Source organism: Caretta caretta, chromosome 1, assembly GCF_965140235.1.
Source record: "Caretta caretta isolate rCarCar2 chromosome 1, rCarCar1.hap1, whole genome shotgun sequence".
Classification (NCBI taxonomy): Eukaryota; Metazoa; Chordata; order Testudines; family Cheloniidae; genus Caretta; species Caretta caretta.
Window position 1 is genome coordinate 352825315 of NC_134206.1, and position 27117 is coordinate 352852431.

The window sequence follows — 27117 nt, forward strand, 5'->3', positions numbered from 1 at the left end:
TTTGAGCATGAGCTTTCGTGAGCTACAGCTCACTTCATCGGATGCATACCGTGGAAACTGCAGCAGAAATGGCCCAACTTGATGATCACTTTAGATAAGCTATTACCAGCAGGACAGTGGGGTGGGAGGAGGTATTGTTTCATGATCTCTGTGTGTATATAATGTCTGCTGCAGTTTCCACAGTATGCATCCGATGAAGTGAGCTGTAGCTCACGAAAGCTCATGCTCAAATAAATTGGTTAGTCTCTAAGGTGCCTCAAGTACTCCTTTTCTTTTAATTGACAGAGCTTCCTCTTGTTGCTTCCCAAACATGGCTAGATGCGTTGTACGAGCAAGTGAGCCGATGGCAGGAGTCTTTGCGCGAGTTGTACCTTTTTGCATTTTTATGCTCCTTTAAAATGCAAGGCTTGTAAAGAGCCGACACTTGAAAGGGCTTTAAAGACATTCGTGTAACATTGATGAACTTGATGCCTGTCTGTCTCCTGCTTCCTTTTGACTTGATCAGTCGAAGCTGAAAGCGGAACAAAGGTGCTAGCTCAAAGTACAAGGGGTAAAGCAGAGGAAAAAACCCTACCTAGGAAAAAAAAAGTGATGTATAAAAGATTCTTCCTGCTGGCTGGTTGCAGAGCACAGCTGAGCTGTGGGAGCCTGTCTCCAAAATCTCTCTGGTCTCCTTGGTGGGAGCACTCACTTGGTAGCTCTGTTGCATGGGTGGGGTGAGTAGCAAGGCTTTCTATCCCCTGAGGAGGGAGAAGAGCTGTATGCTCCATGAAGTCCATGAGAGACTCGGCTATTGCTGATCTTCTTTGTGTGCAAGGTGCCCAGATGCTGCAGTGAGGGAACCCTAGGGCTGAGAGATGGCTTAGACCTGTGGGCATATGAGACACTTGAAGCTCCCTTGGTTGGTGACCTACCAAGGGAGACCTAGTGCTGGGCCCTGTCAGTGCCTATCTCCTCCTTTTTGCTGCCTGATTACCTCCAAGCAGGGGAGAGTCACCCTCCCTGCCTCCCACTGACCCTTTCTTCCTCCCTAAAACCAGCTGCTTCCACCTTCCCTCCCAAGAAACCAGGCCTGGGAAAGCACGCCTTAGAGCGCGATCTGCCAGGCCACAAACCCAGCAGGTGATGAAACACAGGCCGGGCCCGTGGCAGCTCCGGGGCCTTGTCTGCACTGGGTATGTCTGGCTCCCCTGGGGCATACTGCTGGTCAGGCTCGGTGGGGCAGATGCTCCTGTGCCATTCCCACACCACAGCTGCTGCCTTTGCTGCTGGAAAATGATGCTAGCAGGAGACAGTCCCACAGTAGCTGGGAAATCCAAGCCCCTGCAAGTCTGGCAAGGCAGATGGCTTGATGCTGACACCCTCTCCCACCTCCATCCCCCAATTACTAGAATAACCTCGGCTTTATCTGGATTAAGTGGCAGTTAAAATGTTGGGAAGTAAGTTTTTGGAGTAAACAAAGCAGCTGGATTAAGTTGGATTTACACAGAAGTGTAGATGTTGGCATGAATTAGGTAATAGGCTTTGTTCAAACACTTCAGCCCTTCAGTTGAAATTCCCCTAGCCCCTCTTGTGCTGCCCTTTCTATTGCAGTTGGGAATTGCTGTTCAAACTCGCCGGTACTGGATTGGACGCCTGTACCACTCCATTGTGCAGAGCTAGCTGATGAGTTGGAATTCTCTTGCATTTGTTCGAAAATTGATGGTCAAGCTGACCGAAAGGGGCCCATTTAACTTCACACCATAGAGCTTCTGTTCCCCCGTCTCATCAGACAGTGCCAAGGGGGCATTCGGCACAACTGAAGGGAGGTCCGTTCAAAATGGAGAAGAAAATGCTTTGTCATATAATGTTTGTTTGGCGTGTGGAACTCCCTGCTACAGGAAACTAAATCCAAGAAGTTAGCAAGGTTCAAAGGAGGTTTGGATAGTATCCAGATAACATCTTAGAGGAGTAAAAGCTAAATTTGGAAGGGGGAGAGCCCCTGTTTCAGGGTTCAAACCAATCTCTATTCCAGTTTGGGATGAGACCTTTATGGGGAGGGCAGATTATCCCCCATCTGTCCCCCACTGGGCTTCTTGCCCCTTTCTCTCTGTGTCAGTGACAGGATGCAGGACAGGATGGGCCTCTGGGTCTGATCCATCTGGCAATTCCTGTGGAGCGGGGTCTGCTTTTCAGAAAGTGCTGAGAACGGCCCCTGGGAAGAGCAGGCTCCTTTAATGCATCAAAATTGGGCAGCCAAGGCCAAGAGTCACTCTTGAAAATGTAGAAAGAAGGGGAGGACGTGTGGCACCTTAGAGACGAACCCATTTATTTGAGCATAAGCTGCCGCTCACTGCATCAGCTGCATCCCTTGAAAATGTAGGCTGGTAAAGTCTGCATTCAGGATCTCCCACCTGTCTCTTCCACTCGGGCTTTTCGCCCTGTGTAAACCACGTTGGGTTTGGCTGATTTCCTCAGTTGTGGCTCCTCTGCACTGGTGCATCATCTGTAGCCTTCTTGAAAGGGAACAGGGATAGAATGGGACTATCTGAGCCCTTTACCACGCGCAGCGGCATCCCTGGAATTTTTATGGAGGGGTGACTTAGATTGCAGGGAGGGCGCATGGGGCAGGAACAGCTCCCCCTGCCCTGGCTACAGGAGCCTCTGGAGGGTAAAAGTTCTCCCTGTGCAGAGAGCTGGCACAGGAGTGAGTGCTGCTTCAGCCCAGAGGGGTTTGTATCGTGCAGTCACTGGGAGACGATGGCCAGCAGCTTTGACCCTGGGAAGTCTGGGCCTGTCTGTAGTGGGAGACTAAGGGTGGAGGTGTGGCCCCGTCAAAGTCAATGTTGTCACTGATGTTGCAGGGCCAGGGTTTCACCCATTGTGTGTGTTAACAGCCAACATGATTCAAAGCCCAGTGTAGACAGGTCTAGTTGTAGTTCACCCAGCTCGGCTGGTCAAGGTGGACCTGGTGGGGAGCCTAGACTACGAACTGCCCAGCTAACCTGTTAAAGCTACCACTCGCCCTGTCTGCAGCAGGACTGTAGCAGCCGTGTTTTACAAACACCCTTGTCGAGTGTGGACAGACACTAGCCGGCTAACTCCTGTAGCAGCCGTGTTTTACAAACACCCTTGTCGAGTGTGGACAGACACTAGCCGGCTAACTCCAGATGCACGGGTCTCAAGTGGTTTGGGAACTGAATGCTAATGACAGTATGATACTGTCCAAGGTGGATGCTGATTTATATATTTAATTGGTATCCAAAGGGGTGTTCGGTGTTTTCCCAAACAATGATTTGTAGCTGGTTCTCAACACCCCACTGATAAGCAATGTGCCCCCATCTCTGCCAGCTGCCCACCTGTGTTAATGACCGCTGCCATTGGCAGCAGCAGGACTAAGAGCTCTAGCTAGTTTGCGTAAAATTATAGGCATGGCCTTATGCTGGCGCCCTGCTGCATCTTGTGTGCGTTTGGGAGCGAGAAGCAGCGAAGTGGGGTCAGTCCTGCTCTCGCAGTCCAAACGCTGGAGCTGCGCTTTCCTCCCCGAGCCAAGGGCTGCAGCAGTGAAGTTCTGTGCAGTTTGTTAAACCTGGAAGGCTCCTGGTGTACATGTTCTCTGCTATTGTCTCCTGCTGGCCTGTCAGATGCTACACTTGTAACTCACTGCACTGGCTGGCGTTAGCTGGGAAGTGCATGCTTTGATCCGATGGGGTATTTAGGAGCCTGTAGTTGGTTCTGGGTGTGGGCAGGGGGGCTCCCTTGTGAAAGGAGAGGGGGCTGGGGAGGGTCGCATTCAGAGAGCCCCTGGGCAGTATGGGTGCCGAGGCCCCTTCGCCCTGGGCTCGTTCCGTCGTTACCATGTGCTCTGGTGGTTAATGAAGTCTCAGATCTGGCTGCCTTCTCTTGCAGGTGAACGTCACTGTGGACTATATCAGACCAGCCAGCACCGCCACAGAGGCTGCGCCTGCCTTCTCGGAGCGCACCTGTGCGACCGTTGCCATTGGAGGCATGTGAGTATCGCCCTAGGCAGGCTGGGAACCCCGGGCTGGCCAGCTCTGAGATTGGGCACAGACTTACCAGCATTTCCAGCCACAGTTGAGTGGGATGATCATACCTGGCACTCTCGCTGATACCACCTTGGCCCCAGTGTCCCAGTTTAATGCGCAAGGCACCACAATGGGGGTTTTATAGCAGGTCTCAGTTGTAGATCCCAACGCCAGGTGAGGCTGTCGGGATTACCTAGTCCAGCGGGTCTCAAACTTTGTTGCACTGCGACTCCAACCCCAGTGCCCTGTCGTTACTCTAGAATCATGGCTGGCATTAGGGGGTGGCAAGCAGGGCAATTGCCGGGGGCCCCCCCCGCAAAGCTATGTTGCTCAGGCTTCTGCTTTCTGCCCTGCTCCAGTGAGTCTAAGGCCGGCCCTGGCAACCCCATTAAAACAAACTCGCGACCCACAGTTTGAGAACCGCTGAGCTCGTCTGCTTCTCTGTGTGACACAGGCCAGAGAACGGCCACATCTCCTGAGCGTTTCTGGTTTTTGCTTTATGCTGCAGACAGCACTAAGTGCTGCTGCTTAGATGTTTTGGTGTGGAAGCCGAAGTCTACATGACAAATGTGTGTTCACACCCCTGAGCAGCCCAGTTCTAACCCCTGCAGGAAATGCAGACAAGCCCTAAGTCCTTGCGGTTTTTAGCCTTTCTGCACCTGTTGCCTCGCACAGGCGATAGCCCTCTTAGGAGTAGGCACTGTTACCCTCGTGGTGAGTGCTAATACAAGCGGGGGATGTGCCCCAGCTCTGCGTTTTTCCGACTGTGACTGTTGGCAAGAATCTCCTGCCCACACTTAGCATGGTCAGTCTGCAAAGCCCTTTGCATGTATTACTTCCCCTCTCTGCCCTGCCTTGTGGTGGTTCCGTGTTCTCGTACCCATATCAGACAGGGAATCACAAGGAGAAAGCAAATGTGACTTGCTCTCCATCCCTAAGGGGGTCACTGGCACAGCTGGGGTTAAAGCTTGTGAGCTTCTGGCTCCCAATCCTGCGCACTGGCCATCCACCCAAACTGCTAGTGTTTTACAAGCCATGTAAGGGGGCCATGCAGCTCCGAGTCCCCTGTGCTCAGATGCATGGGCTGGCCACCTCCCTGTCTCATGCTGCTCTTTCCAACTCTTCTTTCCATCAAGTAATTTACACATTATTTAACAGCTGCTCGAGTGCTTCTGAGCCAGGCAGCTGTGAGTGGGCTGAGCCTGCAGCCAGATCCTGGCTCATGGGTCTGTCATGCTCACCCTTGTCCCTTTGCCGGGCTGCTCTAAGGACCTTGGGGCAGGGACCCATGTGTTGCCTGTGTGGCTGAGGGATGAGGTGCTGCTCAGATGCAGACACCCCTGGGGCTGCTGTCTCCTCTGGCTCTTGCCATACCCGTAGGCAGGTATAGTGCTCAAAGCCCAACACAGCTTAGGGGATCCGGGAGGAGGAGAGACTCCAAGGGCAGTTCTGAGCCCCTCGCTCTGGGATTTATTGACCAGGGGGTGCTCAGGAAGCACCAGATCACTGCGGGTCCATGCACTGTTGGGATTCCCTGCCGTGCCTGGTTATTGGAGAGATTTGGTTTATCCCCGCCCCACAGGAGCAGCTAGCCCATTAGCCCCCCTATGGCAGAGCTGACCCTATGTGGCTGCCATGTGTCTCTGGGTGGCTTGCAGCCTTCTAGTGCAGGTGTCTGCAGCCTCTGGATGGCACGGGAGGGCCCCAGGCACTGACACATGTGCTCAGTGCCTGCAGCCAAAAGCTTCCTGCGCCGACTCCGCTCTGGTCTGTGCTTGGGATGGGTGTATCTGGGACACATTCCCTTCCCCCAGCCCCTGGTAGCCATGGCAGGGTGGCTGGCCAATACCTGGCTCTTGTAGGACGGAAAGAACTTCCTTCTGGCTGTTTGTGTGGCCATGTCCTTAGCGTGCTGGGCTCGTTTGTGCTCTGAGGCAGTGTGTCTGGGGGTGCTGTACTAAGGGTTTGCCCTAGGCTTTTCTTCCCAGCGGTTAGTTTGGAAAGCACCCCAAGTGCTTTGGGGTGTGCCCTTTCGGTTTTCAGTCTGAGGGCAGGTCTACGCTTCAAACGCAGCCTTGCACAGCTGTGCCGCTGCAGCACTGTCATGGAGACGTGCTAAGCCAACGGGGAGAGCTGCTCCTGCCAGCTTAGTTACTCCCGCTCCGCGAAAGGCTGTAGCTAAGTTGTCAGGAGACGCTGTCCTGCCGACACAGCACTGTCTGCGTGTCTGCACCGGCACTGAGGTCGGTGTCGCTGGGGGTGTGGTTGTTCACACCCCCGAGCGACGGAGTTACACTAAAGTTGTTTTATTGTGCAGACCAGGGCTAAGGCCTAAGCTCTGGAGCTGTGTGCGCCTGGGGGGCCCTGCTGAGTGGAAGCCAGAAGTCCGCTCGTTCCTGAGCTTGAGTCTAATGAGGGCACTTGTGGCCTTCAGCCAGGCTTGTAATTCCTGCTCCGGGCTCCAGCCGGCCCTGGGTGCAGCAGCGTGTGGACGGTGCGCTGTCAGCATGTAACCCGTGCACCTCAGCACCAGGCAGGGGAGAGGATGGCTTAGAGGGCTGACGTCAGGATATGGAGCCGCGTGCCTCCAACTTGCTGGCTGGAATCTGTCCCAGGGGGTGCCTGTTGCCGTGAGCCAGCTCTGGGGCCTGTCTGGTCTGAGTCGAAGGGTTCAGTCTAGTTCCTAGTGGACAAAATTCCACAGGTGTCAGTGCCCCATGCCAGGCCCTCCCTTGAGCCCCCTTAGTGGCAGAGGGACAAAGGGTTGAAAGGGCCATAGAGACTGATTTCCCTTTTCACCTGGGGGTGGGTTTCCCCAAGGCAGAGCGGGGGTGGGAGGCTACTCGTCGGGGCTGGGCCCGCCTGCTGGGAGGAGGAGGTGTCGTCTCAGGGGTGGCCGCGTCTGGTTTCTTGGGAGACCTTGGTGGCAGCGTTCGTGTGGCACTTACTGTCCGTTGGTGGTGGTTGGGCCTGCGATGTGCCAGGCGCTTCACAGATGTTGGGCCGGGGTGGTCCCCGGCCTGATGAGCTGGGTGGCAGGAGGAGGGTGCTGGGTGGCTACCCTTGATCCTGCCCCTGGGGTTTGGCTGGGTCACAGTGGGGGAGTAGGAGTTACCGTTCATCAGATGTAGTGGGGAGAATTGGCCTGGTCCCGACTGTGTCTCTGTCCCGTTGAGCTGATGGGGATGGCTGGAGAGGTTGGTGTCCCGTGAGCCCTGCTGCTCAGGGGAAGACGACAGATCGTTTCATAGCAGCTTGGACTGATGGTAGCGTTTCCTTTCTCCTGCATCGGAGCTGCTGACCTGTGATGGCCTGGCATTCAGACCCTGACCCCTGTGGGGCTGCTGAAGGTAGCGGTGCCGTCCCTGGGGCTCCTCCTGCCACTCTGTGCCACGCTCAGCACCATGGTGTCCCGCCGCCCTTCTGGTGTACTCCCCACTGCAGGTTTCTAGCTTTTTCTCTCTGCATCCCTTGGGGGCGTTACTCTGATGAGGTGCGGTCGTAGTATAAGCCGCAGCATCGCTGGACGGTAGGTAGAGGCAAATCCCCTTGCCCCTTGACAAGAATGACCCTCATTTGTGTGACTTCATTGAAACTCACTCAGGGTGCCAGTGACTGGGAGAGCGAAGGGCTGGCGTTCCCATGGTCAGTGGCCATGCTGCAGACAGAGGCTCTCAGTCCATCAGCTGTTTCTCTCCCACCTGACTCCTGCAGCTCCAAGGTGGCTCTCGAGCTGGGCCGGCCTGCGACACGTAAAGGGTCGTCCCACTTGCTCTGATACAACCGTGGTGGCATTAGCATAAAGTGCGTTCGGGTGCCCGTCAAAGTGAGATATCTCTCGCGCTGTGTGCTGGGAATGAAGTGTGTGCAGCCGGTTTGGAACAGGGGGATGCAAAGGGGCTTCTCCGGTGCTGGGCTCAGCGAGGGAAGGAAAGGCTCAGAGTGGGTCTTGAGTTACCTGGCTGACTGTGTGCGCTAGCCAGCAACAGCACTCAGTTGGTAAATAGCATTTACATGTCGATGGCAGAGGCCTGGCTGGAATGGGGGAGGCTAGACGGGTGGAAAAGCCCAGCTGTCTCCCGCGGTGCAGGGCAACAGTAGCTCCCACGTGCTGTCTGGTCTCTCTTCAAATCATCCAAATGGTGGGGCCTGTATCGCTTTGGCTTGCAGTTGGGGCTGTTCCCTGCCGTAATTCCATCACATTGCTCCCAGCTATGGCCTTAGGCAGCTGTCCAGCTGCTCCTCTCCTCCCTTGGTGTTCACACCCCGCTGCAGGGCTGGCCCCTCCTGAACTGTTTCTAGCCCCACTGGGCAGGCTTAGCTCTTTTAATCTCTCCCCTCTTCCTGGGTTGCGTTCTGTGTCTCTTCTCTGAACTCCCTCCAGCTCTTCAGTATACTTCTGGCAGCGTGATGCCCGGGACTGAATGGAGTGGTCGCGCCCGGGGCACCAGTGCCAGGACTCAGAGGGACACTGGTCAGGATTGGGCACTTACGCAGTAGCGGGAACATCCGGAGTTATACCAAAGATAAAAATACCCCACCACCAAGGACTGCCTGCCTCTGGATCAGGGCTTGAGCGGAGCGCTGGGGTGAGGACACAGAACAGCCGGCCCCGAGAAGGCTGTCACTGCTCACTGCTGTGAGATCTTGCGCTGCCTTCTGAAATGGCTGGTGCTGGCCACTGAGGGAGACAGAACACTGGGCTGGATGGACCTGGGCCTGGCACTCCGCATGCTCCTCGACGGAAAGGGGCATCTCCGCCCTGCCCCGTGGCGTGATGTGCCTGCGTCTGCTGCCGTGAATTGCACTGACCTCTTTTCTGGCTGCTGCACCACAGAGCAAACTCCTGTCTGGCCTCGTCTCCCCCTTCCCATATCTCTGGCATTGCAGCTGAGCAGACCCCTCCCCCCACTGAGTGTCTATGTCCCAGGGAATCCCCCTCCCCCCCCAGCCTGCTTGCATCTTTCCAGAGTGATCCTCATTTTGTTTCAAACCCTAGCTCCCGTCACTGCTTGCCTTGCCCTCCTCAGGGCGGTGGGGGTGGTGGGGCAGGGGTTCTCCCAGTCCAATACCTATGAATTTCATTCGTATGCGGCCCTCTCCTTGCTCACTAATGAAGGAGTCAGATGATTCCGGCCCAGCGCCTGTTCTCTGGATTCGGCACGCCACAGAGCACGATGTCTGCCTACTCTGATTGCAGCTCGGCTCGCCCTGCGCTGGGTGTTCCTCGCCCCAGGAGCACTGTAGCCCTGTGCTGCTGAGGGGTTTCCTCTGTGTCGTTCAGAACTTACTGACCCCGGGGCAGGAATCGCTGCATGAAACCATCCCTTGTGTCTCCTTGTGCTGCGGGTGCATCGTCGTTGGGACTGAAAGGAGGTTCCCTGCAGCCCAAGGCTGGGCTGACCCCCCGTGATGATCGCTGTGCCGGAGAAGAGGTGCTAGTCTAATGGTTTCTGCTTGGTTCCAGCTGACTTCATTATTGTGGTGTCTGTGTGGAAATCTAACATTTAGCTGGGAAGGATTTTGGTGCATTTGCAATAGGACATCTGGGACCATGCAAATAGGCTGGAGTCTTCGTCAGAGTGTTAAACGTAAGGCCTTTTAACTGCGCGCAGAGGCAGGCAGCAGGGTACTTTGGATGTGAATGGTTTGTCCACAGGGATATTGGGGTCGGGGAGGAGGGACGGGAGGTCAGGACTCAGGCAGAATGAACAGCTCTAGCTTAGTCTAGCCAGTCTGTGCCGCAGTCTTGGCTGTTCATCTGGGCACAAAGCGGAGTGTGTGCTGGGATGCCATTCCTGGGAAGATGTCTGGCTGCGGCCAGCCGCTGGGGATACAGAATGCTGGAAAGGCCTTGGTGTCGTACCGATCTAGGAGTGGTGGTTGCTCCTTTTCCTGGCTCAGGATTCAGAGGCATCTGGGTGGGGGGAGAGCGTGATGGGACTCCTTAACGGGAGATGCAGTTTCCCTGGGTTACTCAGATTATCTGAGAGCAGCAAGGTGCCTATGGCACCTGTGAGGGAGGGGACCTGTACGATGGGCATCCAGGGTCAGTACAGCACCGTAGTGGGAGGGGAGGCAGCTCTAGGATGGAGGGGGTAGCAGGAGGGTGGTGCTGTGCTGGCATACGGGAGCATCCCCCCCACTGAGGGTGGGAGTGCTGCCTCAGGGGTGCTCTGGGGCATTGATGACACATGGGCAGGGCTTGGGGGGCAGCCACAGAGTGGGAAGGAATAAGAGAATGGAAACTAACCCAACAGTTGCTGAACCCGAACTCCCCCTGCAAGCGCTCAGAGCCTCCCATGCCCTCAAATGCTCTCGCTCTCAAACTGCATCATCACACGAGGTTCCTCTTCGGAGATACGGCCCCCACGCAGCACCATCTGCTGCTGCGGAGACAGCCAGGCTGTGGGGGGGAGTCTGAAGGATTAGCCGCTCCTGGGTCAGTAAATATTTATCTCTTCCCACCAGTCCTGCAGTTCCCTCAAGTCAGCTGGAGCTTGTGGGAGTGAATCTCAGGGTGGGTACAGGGGGAGGACAGGGGGGTGAGGGCTCATCCTCAGCTGCTCTAAGTCAAGGGCACTTCACTGGAATCCAGGGGGCTGCGCTGGTTTCCGCCAGCTGGGGATCTGGCCCACCAGCAGACTGCACAAAGCTCCCTGCCCAGGGTAGTGGAGAGCTAAAGCAGCCATGCCAGCCAGCCATTCTCGGGGGAGGCCTGTCCATAGATATGCAGGAACTTTGATCCATGAGAGCCCTTCCATCCCAATTGTCTGTCAGTACGTCTGGGGCTGAGTAAGCGGTGCAGACACCTGTTGCTTGGGGGGCTCCCCAGCCGGGCTGCGTGCTCTGTGGCGGCTCATCCTGGGTCGGAAGGAAGCCTACTTCTCTGCCTGCTGTCACCTGCACTTAGTGTCTCCAGCTGCAAATTGCTTTCAGATAACTTCTGAGTTTGATCCCCGTTTTGGGAGTGAACCTGACGTGAAATTGCAGAGCTGCTGGTTGCGCTGATCTTTCGGCCCTGCATGGTGTAATGAGAGAATGGTAAGGGGAGTTGAGCTGAAGGTAGGAGTTGGTTTGAAAGTGCATATCTGCGTGGTAAAAATGGCACCGTGGTGCTGATGGGGCCTGATCCCTGTGTGTGCTCACTTAGCATAGCCAGCAAGCATCTCTGAAGAGCTTCACTGCTCCTCACTCTCATAAACTGTTTGCTGAGCCGGCGCAGATGCCAGAGCCTGGGCTGGATTCTCTGCTGGGTCCCATATCCTTGGTGCAGCTAATGGCTGCGTTGAATTGTGTTCTGCCGGGCAGCCTGCTGAGGACAGTGGGGTTCCTCGCAGTAACTGAAGGTAGAATTTGAGGGCATGAGGGTTGAGGAGTTTGGCCTTTAGGCCTTTATTGTAGGTGGGGTGTATGGGCAGAAAAGAAAACCCAGCTTGGCTCTAGGAATGAGGCTGCTTGTATCACTGGCAATTTGTAAATTCCAAGGCCAGAAGGGGGATCATTGTGATCACCTAGTCTGACCACTATATAGCACAGGCCAGAGACTTGTCCCACAATAATTCCTAGAGCAGAGCTGTTAGAAAAACATCCAAACTTGGTTTAAAAATTGTTTGTGATGAAGAATCCACCTTGACCCTTGGAGAATTGTTCCAGTGGTTAATTACTCTTGCTATTAAAATTTTCTCTCTCCTTTCTGGTATGAATTAGTCTAGCTTCAATTGCCAGCCTTTGGATTGTGTTAGACCTTTCTCTGCTAGGCCGAAGAGCCCGTGATCAAATACTTGCCCCACATAGGTACTTATAGACTGTGATCAAATCACCACTGAGCCTTCTCTTCTCTTTGTTGAGCTAAATAGATTGAGCTCCTTGAGTCGGTCACTGTAAGGCAGGTTTTCTAATAATTTGATCATTCTCGTGGTTCTTTGCTGACCCCTCTCCAATTTTTCAACCCTCTTTGAATGGTGGCCATCTGTGACAAAGTGGGACTGTTCTTAATGTTTCCTCTGAATAGTGTGGGGGTGCCTCAGTTTCCCTTATGCGGTTCTTAAGTATCTAGGTGGTGGGATAAGGGTGTAGGATCACTGCAGAGCCCTAGAGGGCAGGTGTGTGCAGGGGTCTGGACACAGAGAATGGCCAACACCCTGTTTCCTGGCAGCTGATGGCCTGGGCCCTTCCCCCCTGCAAGGTGAGAGCTGAAGGGTTGGAGAACAAAAGAATCAGGTGCCCTCAAGGGACAAAGCCCGGAGGAGGAGGGGCTGGAGAGAGTTTCAGTTTGGGGCTGGCTGGGGACGAGGAGTGAAGGGCAGACGGGGTTGTCTGGCTCACTGCCCCCCAAAATGGACCCGGCTGAGGGGTCCTGTTCTCTGCACCTACAAGCTCTATGTTAGACCATGTTCCTGTCATCTAATAAACCTCCTGTTTTACTGGCTGGCTGAGAGTCCCGTCTGGCTGCGGAGTTGTGGGGCAGGACCCTCTGGCTTCCCCAGGACCCCGCCTGAGCGGACTCACTGGGGGAAGCGCACGGAGGGGCAGAGGATGCTGAATGCTCCGAGGTCAGACCCAGGAAGGTGGAAGCTGTGTGAGCTGTGTGTCCTGCAGACAGGCTGCTCCCAGAAAGGAGACTTCCCCAGAGTCCTTTCTGGCTTCGTCGGGAGCAGTTCCAGAGCATCGCCCGGGGACGCCGGGACACCATCAAAGCTGTACATGGCATTCCATCAGCAGGCGCTGGGAGATGTAAGTGGGGAGGATCTAAGAGGATTTGACGGGACTTGTTGAGGCAATAGACAGTGCTTGTGTCCGCGCAGGGAATGCACGGTGAACGCAGCCCATCCTGCAGTCACCTGTTCAGCCTGTGGACCTGCTTGGGGAGGATGCTGTGGCCAATAGTACCCCAAGTTTTACCTGCTTTCAGCACTGCCCCCAAACTTGTTCTGATACTGGAAACCCCCGCCCTCCAAAACAAGACAACACCTTATTGGAAACAGCCCTCTTTCCTACCAGAGACCCTACAATAACACCTGCAGGCAGCTGCGTGTCTTTAGGGGCTCACGCCCATCTCGCTGCCATATCCTCCTCCAGTGCTGGAATTCGAGATGGGGATGTTGTGTTCAGTCCACCTCCAAGGGGCCAGTGCCGGGACCTCTGTGCTCTGTCTAGTTTGCTGTGACCTGTAACACCCCCGGTCATGTGAGTGGAAGAATGGTGCAGTGCCCACCCTCTGTCTCACATGGGTAAAGTGTGGGGAGGGAAGGTGAACTACAGGCTTCCTAGCCCTGGGCATCCCTTTAAGTGATGGCACCTGGCTTCAAACCCAGGGTGGCACAGGAGAATAGAACAGCAACCTCTTCATTAGCTGGAGCTCACTTGTCCCTTGGGGTTGTATAAATGCCGTGCCCTGGGGGGAGGCTGGCTTGGCAGAGTTCCCAACCGTGAAGCAAATGGCCTGGTGCTCTCTTCCCTGTGCTCTGAATTCAGGGACCTTTCTCCTAGCCCCTCCCATCACCCAAACTCCCATGTTTCTTTCAGAGCTGTTGGCCATCCACTGAGACCTTTGGGTAACTGTAAGGACCCCCCTGCCTCACCTCCAGCCACACATTGGTCATTAACCAGCTTTGAACCTGGGACCTCCGGAGTTGGGATACAGACTTCTGGTGTCTGTGCTTAGAGTGACTGTGTTGGTTGGTGGCAGTAGCAGGCTGTTATCCTGTATGGGCAGTGCAGCACACTTGCCCCTGCACTGCTTGCACACAGAAGGGGAGCTCTTTGCAACCCCATGAGCTCTCTGCAGGTATGTGCAGCGGGGAGTTTGCAGAGACTAGACCCCACATGGCTTTGGTCACCAAGCACCACGGCTCTGCAGCAGCTCTCGTTTTTTGTTCAACACAGATAAGGTCAGAGGTTCAAACTCTGCTGTCACAACACGACTCTGCAACGGGAGAGAGTCACCCTGCGGAAAATTAAATAAATCCAAGGGAATGAGAATGGACCCTGCCCCTGCCTCCTCCAGATCCCACCCAGGGGTGCAGGAGGGACTTGCAGCCTTAGCAGGGCAGCAGTTACCCTGTGAGATGAAGTGGGGGGGCCGCTCATGTGTGCTAACTGGAATGGAGCATGTGTGAGGTGGGTGTGAGGCGAATGGTTTTAATAGTACTATCGGTTAACCATTCAAACCCCCATGAACACAATGACAATGTAGGTGGGGTTCAGGACCCCGGGGAGCACCTGTGTGAGTGTGGCGTTACTGGGCCTTAGTGGAGCTGTTGTCGTTCCACGTTCTACTCTGCCCAGCTGGGTTTTCATTTCCAGTGCGCTGTGTTCGCATGAAGCGTGTCTGGGACCCGCTGGTGCAGGCCGAGCTGCTGCCTTTATTTCTCTTTGAAAGTGTTAGGTCGTGTCTGAAAGTAACCCCCGACAGCAGCGCTCTAAGCTGGCAAGTGGGCATTTGAGGGCTGATCAACTCTACTGCTTAAGTTGATGCAACTTACCGTGCTCAAGTGAAAGAGACGACATCCCCCTGAGCGGTGCAAGTACAGTGACCTAAGCGCTGTCCATGCTGACACTATGTTGGCAGGAGATGCTCTCCTGCTGGCCTAGCCTCTGCTTCTTGCGGAGCTGGAGTAATTTTGCTGATGGGAGAGCGCTCTCCCCTCGGCATAGTGCATCTTCCCCAGACGTGCTACAGTGGTGCAGCTGCGCCGATGTAGCGCTGTAGTGTAGACTTGCCCTGAGTGGCAACGGTGCTCGCTTCTCCCTGGCGCGCTCTGACAGCCAGGGCCGGGGAGGACTTCGATGGTTTTTAGAAAGGGCAGCTTTCTGGCTGCAAATCGTGTTTGCCAAGTGTGGGAGGAGTTTGCCTCGCACCGTAATCACTGTGAGAGGCCAGAGAGTTGTTAGCTGTACAGTGGTGCTGCCCAGCTTGCAAGTGCCGCTGTATCCCTCCTCTCCCCTCTTCCATTGTTGGGCTCCTGCTGGGCTCAGCCTGCCTCCTGTGTGCTGGGCCTGTACCGTCTGCAGCTGAGAGCAGCAACTGCCTGTCCTCCGGCTTGGATTACAGGGTCAGTGCTACAGATCGAAAGGTTGATTCCTTGTAGCTCTGGGGCCTGTTGTAATGACTGGCCTGTCTGCGCAACAGGCAACTGCTAAATGAGACTACAGGGAAATGTTTGCTTTATCCCCATTGATGGGCCCAGGCTCTAATTACAGGGCTGGCAAGGCCAGGCACCTCCCCGATTTTGCCTGGCTCCCGAGATCTCCCTGGCTGCCACAGGCACGGTGGGGTCAGGGAGAGAACTCCATTGTTTCCTCGTAGACTCCACTGGCTATCTATCCATCTCCTGTCTGTATCTACATTGGAAGCTCTGGGGGCAAGGGCCCCCTCTTGAGTTCTTTTTCATCCCGTAGATCTTCCATACACAGTTTAGGAAGGCAGCAGGCCGCTCCCTGGTATCAAAACGGTTGAGAAACACTGATCTGGAGCCTTCATCTCTCGCATGACAATGCTTCAGAGCTTAACTTCCCAGAGCACTGGGCAACTCTCCCTGGCTGGTCTCCACTTGGCAGCCACAGCAGGCTCTTGGCTGGAGAGGGCCTGAGCATGCACCTTTGCTCATTGTTTCCCAATGATCTCAACTGCTTTGGGGCCTTGCAGCATCTCCCGAGGAGCTTGCAGAGCTCCTGCCCCTGTTGGCATGATGCCCCAAGGAGGGGGTTCCTGTTTGGTTGGGGCCCCTATTAACTCCTACCCACCCAAAATCCATAGCACTGGTAGCGTTTTGACACTGAAGGATGCTCTGCCCTGGAGTTCCTTTCAGTGACTCTGGTGCATGGATCTCACCACCCACAGCTGCTCTGCGGGGACACACACTGCTCTTATCCCCATCTACAGAGGCTTCTTTTCCTAACTCCTTATACCCATCGCTCTCCCCTGTCTTTGTGTGTGGCATATGGGCCTGCACTGGTCCAGAGCACACCCTGGCAGTAGTTCCAGGATGCAAATTATTCTGGTCTAGTCTGACTGAACAACACTATCCAAAGTCGAGAGAAACTTAAGCAGCTAGGAGAAAAAGTTTCTGCAGATGGAAAGTCCTTTGAAAACCCCGCTACCAGATTTTCTGGGGAGAATTGCAAAATGAGTTTCACGTTATTAAAGAGAGGAGGGGAGAAAAAGGCAGCTTGAGAACGGCTATTTTTCGCTCTGGCATTCTTTAAGCAGCAAAAACTGTATTTCATGGCCTAATAAGATTTTTCCACAGCAACTGGCTTTTCATCTGTGTTCTCCTATTCCCGTTCTTTAATCTGGGTTTAACTGTGGTGCATCTCCTCTTTGCCGCAGCTCCAGCAGCCCGTTCAAAATGCTTTTATGTCAAAAAGGGAGCTGTGCGGGCAGAAGTTGTTGTTCAGTTTCCATTCTTGCTGCCTTAAAGGCGTTGCTATCAGCTTGTTGGTTGGGCCTGAAATGGGACATCCTGTCCCAGAGGCTGAGAACCACTGGATTCCCATAGCCTGGACTCTAGGCTGCAGGGGAAAGAGGAGGAGGTAGAGTTCTCACTGTGGCATTTTGTTCGCTACGTTCCAAGGCCGGGAGGGACCTGCTGTCTGATCTGTATAGCACAGGCCAGCACTTCCCCAAAGTCATTCCTGTTTGAACTAGAGCAGAACTCTTGGAAAAGCATTCATTCTTGATTTACAAATTTTCAGTGATGGAGAATCCACCATGACCCTTGGTAAATTGTTCCAATGTGTCGCAGGGCAAGCACACCCCGTCCCCTTTTGGGGTGGGGTAAGGGTTGTTCTAGCCCTGAGCTATCACCCTTAGTCCCAGTGTAGCATAGCCTAGGGGCCAAAGTCAATATGTCTGCCCTCTCCCTCAGGGCTGTGTGGCCCAATGGCCAGAGTCAATATAGCTGCCCTCCTCAGCAGGGCTGTGTGGTCTAGTGACCAGGGTCAGGGAAGTGGGCTACCACCTAGGGGTGGGTGGCGGCCAGGGTAGGGGGACCCAGGCCCTCCCTATTTTGCTGCATCCTGACAGTGGTAATTGTGCTCGTCAGTGAGTCAGCAGGGATCGAACCAAAACACGCTGACACCCCCAGCACAATGACTAGTCCTCCTGGGCTATTTTCTACGCTGTCCCTGATGCACTGCTCCGGGCATCTCCCGGGTTTCTAGGCTCCTTGGCCTGTGCAGCTCCCTGCAGCTCCAACCCTCCTTGGGTGTCTGCCTGGGGCTCTGCGCCTCTGCCTTCCACAATCTGGGGCTTCAGCAGCTCCTGGGCTAGAGTGCCTGACCTGTCCTCCCTCCTCTGTCTCCAGCCGGAGCATGCCTGGCAGGGCCAAGGGGGCATGCTCTCCTCAGACCATAGGGTGGAGTTAACCCCTGCAGGATCAGTGCTGGGCAAGTACACCCCATCACCCAATGATTAATTACTGTTAAAAATGTACCTTATTTCCAGCCCGACTTTGTCTCATGTCACCTTCCAGCCATTGGATCCTGTGTAGCCCTTTCTCTGCTAGGCTGAAGAGCCCATTATTAAATAATATGATGAAGTGAGCTGTAGCTCACGAAAGCTCATGCTCAAATAAATTGATTAGTCTCTAAGGTGCCACAAGTACTCCTTTTCTTTTTGCGAATACAGACTAACACGGCTGTTCCTCTGAAACCTGTTATTAAATATTTGTTTCCCAAGTAGGACTGTGATCAAGTCACCCTTAACCTTCTCTTTGTTAAGATACATAGATTAAGCTCCTTGAACCTCTCACTGTAAGACATTTTCTAATCCTTTAATCATCCTCGTGGCTCTTCTCTTGACCCCTCTCCAGTTTATCAACATCCTTCTTGCCTTGTGGACACCAGAACTGGACACAGGATTCCAGCAGCTGTTGCACTAGTGCCAAATACAGAGATAACACAACCTCTCTGCTGTTTCTGCTGCGTATGCGTTCAAGGCCTGCAATAGCCCTTTTGGCCACAGCCTTGCTCTGGGACCTCGTGTTCAGCTGATTATCCCACACGACCCCCAAATCTTTTTCAGGGTCCCTGCTTCCCAGGGTATGGTCCCCCATCCTGTAAGTGTGCCCCCCATTCTTTGTTCCTAGATTATATTAAAAAAAATATACCGACAAGTTAGTTGTATTCAAGTCAGGAGGCCTGATTAAATTAAACCTAGGGTACTTAAGGAACTAGCTGAAGCAATCTTGGAACTGTTAGTAATTATCTTTGAGAATTCCTGGAGGATGGGCAAGGTCCCAGAGGACTGAAGAAGGGCAAATCTTTAGAAAGAGAAAGAGGATGCAGAAAAATTATAGATCAGTCAACCTCACTTCAATACCTGGAAAGATACTGGAACAAATGATTGAACAATCAGTTTGTAAGCACCTAGAGGATACTACGGTTACAAGGAATAGCCAGCATGGATTTGTCAAGAACAAAACATACCAAACCAACCTAATTTCCTCCTTTTGAGATGTTACTGGCCTAGTAGGATGCGGGGGGTGGTGGGGGGGAGCAGTAGGTGTGATATATCTTGATTTCAGTAAAGCTTTTGACATAGTCCCCCATGTCATTCTCATAAGAAAACTATGGAAATGCAGTCTAGATTAAATGACTGCAAGGTGTGTACACAACTGGTTGAAATACCGTATTCTAAAGATTAATGATGAAACTGAAAGGATGTATCTAGTGGGGTCCCGCAGAAGTCAGTCCTTGGATAGTGGAGCGGCGAGTGTGCTTATAAAATTTGCAGATGACACCGAGCTGGGAGAGGCTACAAGTACGTTGGACAATGGGATTAGAATTCAAAACAATCTTGACAAATTGAAGAATAGGTCTGAGAGCAAGATGAAATTCAATAAAGACAAGTGCAAAATAACGCACTTAAGGGAAAATCAAAAGGACAATTCTAAACTGGGGAACAACTGGCTAGGTGGTAGTTCTGCTGAAAAGGAGCTGGGGGTTCGAGTGGATCACAAACTGAATGAGCCAACGTGATGCAGTTGTGAAAAAGGCGAATATTCTGAGGTGCTGTGATAAAGTGGGGATTTATTGTAATTTTTTTAATGAATTCTGTGTGCCTCAGTTTCCCATATACTGTGCATTGCTACCCTATGTGTGGGGGGAAGGATTGAGGGCAAGTCTACAGTACAAAATTAAGTCAACCTAAGTTAAGTTGCTGTACAGCCACCGCAGTAATTGAATTGCTTTTACACGTTCACACTACACTCCTTGTGTTGGCAGAGCGTGTCCTCACCAGGAGTGCTTGCATCAATTTTACTGCCAACGTGGGGCATTGTGGGACTGTTTCTCAAAGGAAGCAACAGTGGATATAAGCAACGCAGTGTCTACGCAACTGCATTGACTTAAGTGCTATGCCTCTCGCAAAGGTGGAGTTAAGTTGGTGTAGTGGATGAGTTACGTTTGTGGGAGCTACATTTTAGTGTAGGCGCGTACGGAGTTAAGTCGATGTAAGTTGCCATACGTTGACCTAACTCTGCACTGTAGACCAGGCTGGAGTTTGCTCTAAGGGCAGGCCAAGAGACATAGACGTTTGTGTCAACTAGCTGTCTGAGCAGACTGAATGGGTCATTCAAAAGGACTGGCTGAGGCAGATCCCATATCACTTGAAAATCTGAGGGTACAATGCAAAACCCAGTGAGCAGGACATGGACACCTGGCTTCTAGCACCCCAGAGGAGTAGGATTTCCCGGCTTCTCCACAGGGAAGCTGAGCAGAAAGGCCAGCAGTAGAAGAAAGGACTGGGGGATGGCGGGAATAAAGAGTTGACTTCTGCAAGGGGCCAGGGTCTGTCACCTGGGAACTGACTCAGGAAGTCAGAGATGCACAGGACCTGAAAATGGGGCTCACCACAGCTTGGCTGGTGAATTGCTCTGGGCTGAGCAGCATGGACTGTGCTGTCACCTATATTTGCTGCTTGTCCTAGTTTCAGTGGACCCGGAGAGCTGTTGGTCACTATTGTCTTTATAACAGCCCGTAACATATTTGAAGATTTATCAGGTCGCCCTGAGTTGTCTTTTTTCTCAGGACTAAGTATGCCTGTTTTTTTAACCTTTCCTCATAGGTCAGGTTTTCTAAACCTTTTTATTTTTCTTGCTCTTCTCTGGACTCTCTCCAAATTGTCCCCCTCTTTCCTGAAGTGTGGCACCCAGACCTGGATGCAGTACTCCTGCTGAAGCCTCACCCGTGCTGAGTAAAGCAAGATAATTACTTCCCATGCCTTATATAGGACACTCTTGTGGATCCGTGACAGGTGTATTAACAGGATCGGTGCTATGCCCCCAGACTGGAGCAGTCTCTTGCAGGAACCCCTTCAATGTACCAGATCCCCCAGGGTCTCATTCTTCCTTTGGGGTAGGTCATGTGGCTTCACCATCTCCTGAGACTGAACCTTGGGGGCTTCAGCCTCCCTGCTTCACCCTGTGAGTTCTAAGTGAGTCCTGCTGAGACACCCCCCCCCCCCCCCCCCGGAGGAAGACATGCATGTCCTTCAGGGATTGAAGTACCTTGCCCAGTATTTACAGTGACACTCAGACAGCGTTGTCAAAACAGTTGGGTTTATTAGTCAATTCGAACACAGCACTGGAAGTCCTTAGATTAGTACAGAGAATGGGCTTAATCTGCAGCAGGGCAGATTTAGGTTAGAGATTAGGAAAAACTTTCTAACTCTCAGGGTAGTTAAGCTCTGGAACAGGCTTCCAAGGGAGGTTGTGGAATCCCCATCACTGGAGGTTTTAAGAACAGGTTGGACAAACATCTGTCCGGGAGGGTGTAGGTTTACTTGGTCCTGTTGCAGCATGTGCAGGATGGACTTGGTGATTTCTCTAGGTTCCCCCCAGCCCTTCATTTCTCTGTCCTGTGATTCTTTGACTTTCCGTTCAGCGATATCACAGTATATATTGTTGGCTTGCACCCAGCTTACCAAGTGATCCAGGTCGCTCTGTTGGTGACCTGTCGTTTTCATCATTTACCTCTCCTCCAATCTTTGTCTCATCTGCAAACTTCATCAGTAATGATTTAGTTTTCATTCAGTTCAGTGGTAAAAATGTTAAATAGCACATAGGGGCAGCCAGGCGGCTCTGCACATTGTCCCTGCAGTTGCCAGCCAATGGGAGCTGCAGGGGCAGTGCCTGTGGACAGGGCAGTATGCAGAGCCCCCTGGCTGTGCCTCAGTGTAGGAGCTGGAGCTGGGACATGCCGCTGTTTCTGGGAGCTGCTTGAGGTAAGCGCCGCCCGGAGCCTGTACCCCTGACCCCTTCCTATGCCCCTGCCCTAGCCCTGATTCCCGCTCCTGCCCTCCGAACCCCTCGGTCCCAGCCCGGGGAACCGTCCTACACCCCCAGCACCTCCTGTACCCTAACCTCCAATTTCATGAGCATTCATGGCCCACCATACAATTTCCATACCCAGATGTGGCCCTTGGGCCAAAAAGTTTGCCCAATCCTGCGCAAGAAACACATTCACTTGATGTTTTTCCCCTTATTACATTTTGAGACCGATCAGTTTTCCTATTTTAGTCCATTTAATGTGTGCCATGTTGTTTGTATTTCTATAGCACTTTGAGGCTGTACAAACGCAGAACAAAAAGACAATCGCTGTTCTAAACCACCTACATGTTGGTTTTGTATCATTCTAGTTTCTTAATCAAAATGTCTTGCAGAACAAGTCGAATGCTTCAGGAGTCTGTCTGCTACATCAATACACTTACCTTTTATCAGCTAAACTGGTAACCTCACCTGAGAAAGATCCCAGGTTATTTTCACAGGATCTATTCTCCGTAAACGCATCTTATGTCCTCCTTGCTGCTGGCCCTTGATGTACTTTTAGGATGGGGGACAGAGACTTCCAGGCATAGAACGGTTTTTAGGGGAACAGCTTGGATTGATGGAGGAGCATGGAGATGTGCCAGAGAGAACAGCCCATAGGAGGTGAACGGCAGCAGTTTGCAGCCTTTGTTTCAGGGTGTCTGCAGACTCAGGCAGGCAGTGCGGCAGCCACAAGGGCTAGGAACTTTTATTGACAATTAAAGCCGAAGTTGTGTAGAAGCTGGTGAAACCCCATTCTCCCCAAGGGCAGCTGCCTGTTCCCACTAGTGAGCTGGTATGTGAAGGGCACTGCCCATGCTCGCCACCCCAAGCTGGTGCGTGGCAGGGCACCTCAGCTAGGATGTGTTGGCTTGCTTCCTGTTGGACATAAAGCAGCTTCTGGTCAAGGAAGAGGGTGGGGTAGTGTGTTTTAAATAGTTGAGTCAGTTACTGTGGTAATGGGGAGCTGTGGGGGTACCTAGAGAAAGTGCATGGCTGTGTTCTCTCTGCCTATCTGCCTGGCCCCCTGGAAGTCAGAGCATACGGGACCACACACACCTGATCCTCTTCAGGGAATCCACGTCACTGCTGCACGCCTGCTGATGCCCTGTAGAATGGTCCTTTGGCCCTGGGGACAATCCCTGCAGCCCCTAGTGGTGGTCAGACCTTGACTGCCTTCAGCAGTGTGGGCTGCAGCCTGGCTCCGTGTTTCTGTGAGCACTGTTCTGGAGCCAGGAGCTGGCTTTTGCAATTGTAACTCTCAACTCCCCAGGCGGTCTTGGCAGCTAGCTGTGAAGCGAGCAGGTTTGATTGAAAATCTGTAGCCTTACGTAAGGCTGTTTAAAAAGCTTGTCCTGACTTAATTTAATCAAACCTTCCAAATAAGGTCACATCCGCATTCTCCAAGGATGGCTACTGGGCAACACTGTGCTCCTCTCCCAGCCCTCAGGGCTGCTTGGTGGAGCCACTAGTCTGTCCGGGAATGGGCTGATGAAGGGGAATGGCTGCAAACTTCTCCCTGCCTGCACACACCTTGCAGATGGGGTGGGGATGGATACTCCCTTTGGCCAAAATGCAGCCTGTACAGTGCTGCTGGGGATGGTCAGAAGGGGGAGGGAGGGACCGTCGGCATCACAGGTCCCGGTGCCTCTTGCTCCAGCCTCATCTTGCCGACTGAGCAAGCGCATGAAGTTCTGCTGGGCCTCGGGGTGTGAAGAAGTAGGTTGCTTTGACTGGAGGCTGGGGGGAGTGTTCCCTGCATCTTCTCCGTCTCTGCCTGGCAGAGGGAAGCAGGTATGGCCGGCACAGTGTGAATTTTTGGCAAGGAAGCTCTTTGTGCCTAAGATGGGATTGTCAGCAACTTCCCCCGAGAGGGCCGCTGGCGACTTAGGCTCACAGCAGCTGCTGGTTGGGCTGCCCAGGCAGGATGGCACGAGCATATGTTGACTTTTGGCTTTGCAGCGCCTGGATGAGTCACTCCAGCGCGTGCTGTAGTCTCCGGGTGTGCCTCCAACCAATCTCTCCGAAACACCTGCTCAGCTAAAGCTCCCTGCCTGCTTCCAAAGCCAGATAACTTCTTCCTAAATTAGAACTTGTTTCCTTCTAATCAGCCCCAGAACGTATTCGAGAGCTCACTCATGGGCTGGCTGCTGAGGTGATTTAACATCAGATTTTTAATGATTCCCCCATTAATCCTGGTATTCTGGGATTTAATGCTTGCTGCCCTTTGACCAATGGAAATGATGAGAACTTTGATTTCATGCATATTGGATCTGGCCAGATGCCAGCACTAGGGCGAGCAAGTTCTCCCCTCTGAAGGGATATGATTCGAGCGTGGGAGGATGGGAGGAGATGACGCGCACATGCTGCAGGTGTCTTTCAGGCCTCGTGCATGGAGCCAGGGCAGCCTCTTTGTTGGCCAGGCAAGTTTTGAGTTGCTGTTATTGGGTCTCTCCCCCAGGATACCCACCCACCCCCTCTGCTACAGTCCCTGAGCCGAGGGCAGGGGGGTTCAGGAGAGCAGTAATGAGGGCTGGAACCTTTCCCCTCGCTTCGCTGGCTCCAATCCAGTTTGGGTCAGTGGCCACCATCTGATTGCGGAGCAGCGGCCTCTGCGGAATGAACGCTGCACCCGGTGCTGATTGGGGCTCTCGGCGGCAGGCTCGGGAGAGTCAAAGACAGGGTGGGCCGTGAAGAAGTATTCTCCCCCCCCCCACCCCTCCCCCGGGAGGGCTGGGACAAGGGGAGCTCTGCCTGTGTCTAGAGAAGGCCGTTAACCTGGGGAGGGTCCCTAGGGGCGAGGGGCCTGCTAGCTAGGTAAGCGTTGGTGGGGAGAGAAGGGTGGGGATTGCTGCTCCCAGGGAGGGGTGACCGTCTTTGCTGTGCTGCTGTTATACGCAGGAATTGTGACCCATTGTTGAGGTCGCTGGTCTGGGGCTCAGGCCACCTGTGCTTTCTTCCCAGCTCTGCCATCCCCCTGCTGCGAGACCTCGACCAAGTCCCTTCCCCTCCCGTGCCTCGCTTTCCCCGCCTGCCCTTTGTCTACTTACACTGCCAATGTTTGGGGGAGGGACTCACTGTGGGGTGTGGGTGCCTAGCAGAGTATGGGGAGCCTGGATTATGGCCAGGGGCAGGGTCTCCGTTGGGCAGACGGGACGGTGCACAGTGTGTGGTGGCAGTCTCACCTGGTGTCCTACAGGCTCTCCCATAATCCAAAAAGTCTATTGAGAAGCTTTGGCTCCAGGCTTCTTGTATCGTGAGCCCCTCCCTGTCTGGGACTCTGTCTAGCTGGCCGGACAGCTTTCTGCACTGTGCACGTTTGAGGTTTTCAGTCAGTAAATCCTCGCCTTTCTCCCCAGCGGAGTCCAGAGGGGTGGGTCTGTGAGGAAGGATGCTTCGCTCTGCGGGTGCTAATGTGAAATCTGTCCCCTGTGCAGAGGGGCCAGCACTTGGCTGTAGACACCCCTGAATTTCAAAAGGGCCTAATGCACCACAAGACTTGCCTCAGACCTGAGGATGTGCTAGGCCTCCTGCATCCCCTGGTGAATTTCAGCCTTAACTGCAGATAATGGCAGGCCTGTCAAACTTTGGAAGCTAGCTGCTTTTTTCTGATTGCCAGTCCTGGGTTCTCCTCCGGTCTAACAGCACCTTGCCTGAGGTGACTGCATGTGTGGTTATATGCCCCCTCCCTTGCTTGGTGTGTGGGAGTTCTTTTGGTTTGTTTTTGTTGGTACCTTATGTTGCTCTTCTTGGATGCATGGGGAAGGTTTTATTTTGCATCAACAAGATGTTGCACTCTTTCCCAAGGAGCCCAGGAACCACTTCCATTCTGCACTGGGAATCCAGCCAGAGGAGCCATTTGGCCTGCTTCAAAGCTTGGGGGCGGGGGATTGTTTTAACCACCGCCTCGCTGGCTTTTCTGCATTTTCTGGCCACGTGCCATGGCCAGGGGTTTGGGCAGGTAGGGGTCTCCGTGGCGGTGTGTGGATGGTGCCGTTCGGGATCTGAGAGTACAGTGACGTGGAAGGGATTCAGTTATCAATCATATGCTAATTCTGCGTAACAGATGGTAGCTGGCCCTAGAGCTGAACAGCGGCACTGGCAGGGAGGGGGTTAACCTGCAGCCTGTGTTGCAGCCACGCATGCCACCTCGACAGGTTGAGTTGCTGTAGTAACCCTGTTAGGCCGCTAGCTTTGCCAGCGGCTCTCGCCTCTCGTCACCGGGAGGCAGATGAGGGGCCTGCTCGTGTGCAGTGGGTGCTGAGTTCGTGTCGCGCTCCTCGGCGCTGAGAGCAATGGGGCTCTGTTGAGGAAGGGCCGCCCAGGTTGGGTCTCCCTATGCTGGCTGGAGAGATGGGTGCCTGGCGAGGGGTGAATTGTCACGTGCAGGATCTGGAAGGAGGAGTGGGGAGCCCTGTGGGTCCCATGGCCAGTGGAGAGGCAGAGGAAGTTCCTTGCTTTCCTAAGCTCTTGGAATTGCAGCTGCAGCCCTGGGATGCTCGGCGGACATGGGCTCCTGTGTAGCCCTGCAGCACCCCTTGCTTTGAGGGGCGTCTTGAAGTGCTGAGGCTTCAGAGTAGCAGCCGTGTTAGTCTGTGTCCGTAAAAAGAAAAGGAGGACTTGTGGAACCTTAGAGACTAACCAATTTATTTGAGCATAAGCTTTCGCGAGCTACAGCTCACCGAGCAGGACATTGTCTGTTTGCTGCCCCTCGTGGTCGGGCCATGGCACAGGGCTCGGTGAGATGGCTGTTCACAGCCAGAGCAGATATCTGGTATTGCCCCAGAACGTCTCACCCCGAAGTGCCTCTGCCTAGACTGCACGAAGCCCACCCCTGTGCTGCTCTTGGCCTGTCTCCCCCTCGTGCTTTGTTCCTGTGTGCCATGTCTAAAGCTTGTATTGCAGGCTCCTTGGGGGAGGGGCCATGTTGTTCCAGGACTCCTGTGAAGTGCCCTTAATTCTCTTCAGGCCACTGCAAAGTTAGGAATAACAGGAGATCCTAAAGCACTTGGCGAATGAGGACGGGAGATGAACGCTGTTGCCGAGATGCAGCCACTTCTGCAGTGGAGCATGACAGCCGTTCAGTAATGCACAGCTGCTCTACCCCAGGGCTTGGGTCCAGAGCTGGAGATTCCGGCACCCAGTCAGACCTGCGGGGGAATTAGTTAGCAGGGTGGGACTGGCTAGGGAACTAGGGCTGTTTCCCTCCCTGCCCTCACTGTGGCTGCAGTGATTTAGCCACCTGCCGTCATCCGGGGAGGTCTCTGCTGGAGGCCTGGGGTGTGGGAGAGGAGAAGGGACTGAATGGAGCCTACGTGTGCCACTTTGTTGTTGTGGATCACTGCCCATGCAGGTCTCTCCTCCAAGGCCTCCACTGAGTTTGCACATGCAGGTGGGGCTGGGTCTCGAAGCTCCCAGCTGAGCTCTGAGGCCAGGGTGCTGGGCTCCTTTTCTGCACCGGAGAGAGCAGAGCTGTGGGGGGTTTGGAAGGAGAGATCCTGAGAGAAGCTGTGTGATGCCTCAGTGCTTCAGGGGTGCTGGGAGACTTGAAGCACGTTGATGCCGCACTGGGAGAGCAGAGCGGAAAGCCCCAGCCCTCGATGCGGGGAAGGGCTGGAGCAGCGGATGGGTTTGGGGCTCCTGGTTCTGCTGCGGAGTGGCTGTGCCGCTGGGAAAACGCTTTCACCGTCTTGTCTGTTTATTGAAAAATGGGGATGCCAAGCCTGCTCCTTCCCGGGCAGCGTGTTTGCAAGGAACTCGTCGCTCCCTGGCTAAGAGGT

General features: G+C 53.8%; 1 protein-coding gene across 1 annotated transcript in view; it reads left to right on the forward strand.

The window, feature by feature from the left end:
• Positions 1-27117, forward strand: part of SND1 (staphylococcal nuclease and tudor domain containing 1) — a 507509-nt gene that overhangs the window by 189019 nt on the left and 291373 nt on the right. Inside the window, exon 12 of the mRNA XM_048821939.2 lies at positions 3889-3989. Coding sequence (XP_048677896.1) covers positions 3889-3989 — 101 coding nt within the window. The remainder of the gene's footprint in view (positions 1-3888; positions 3990-27117) is intronic.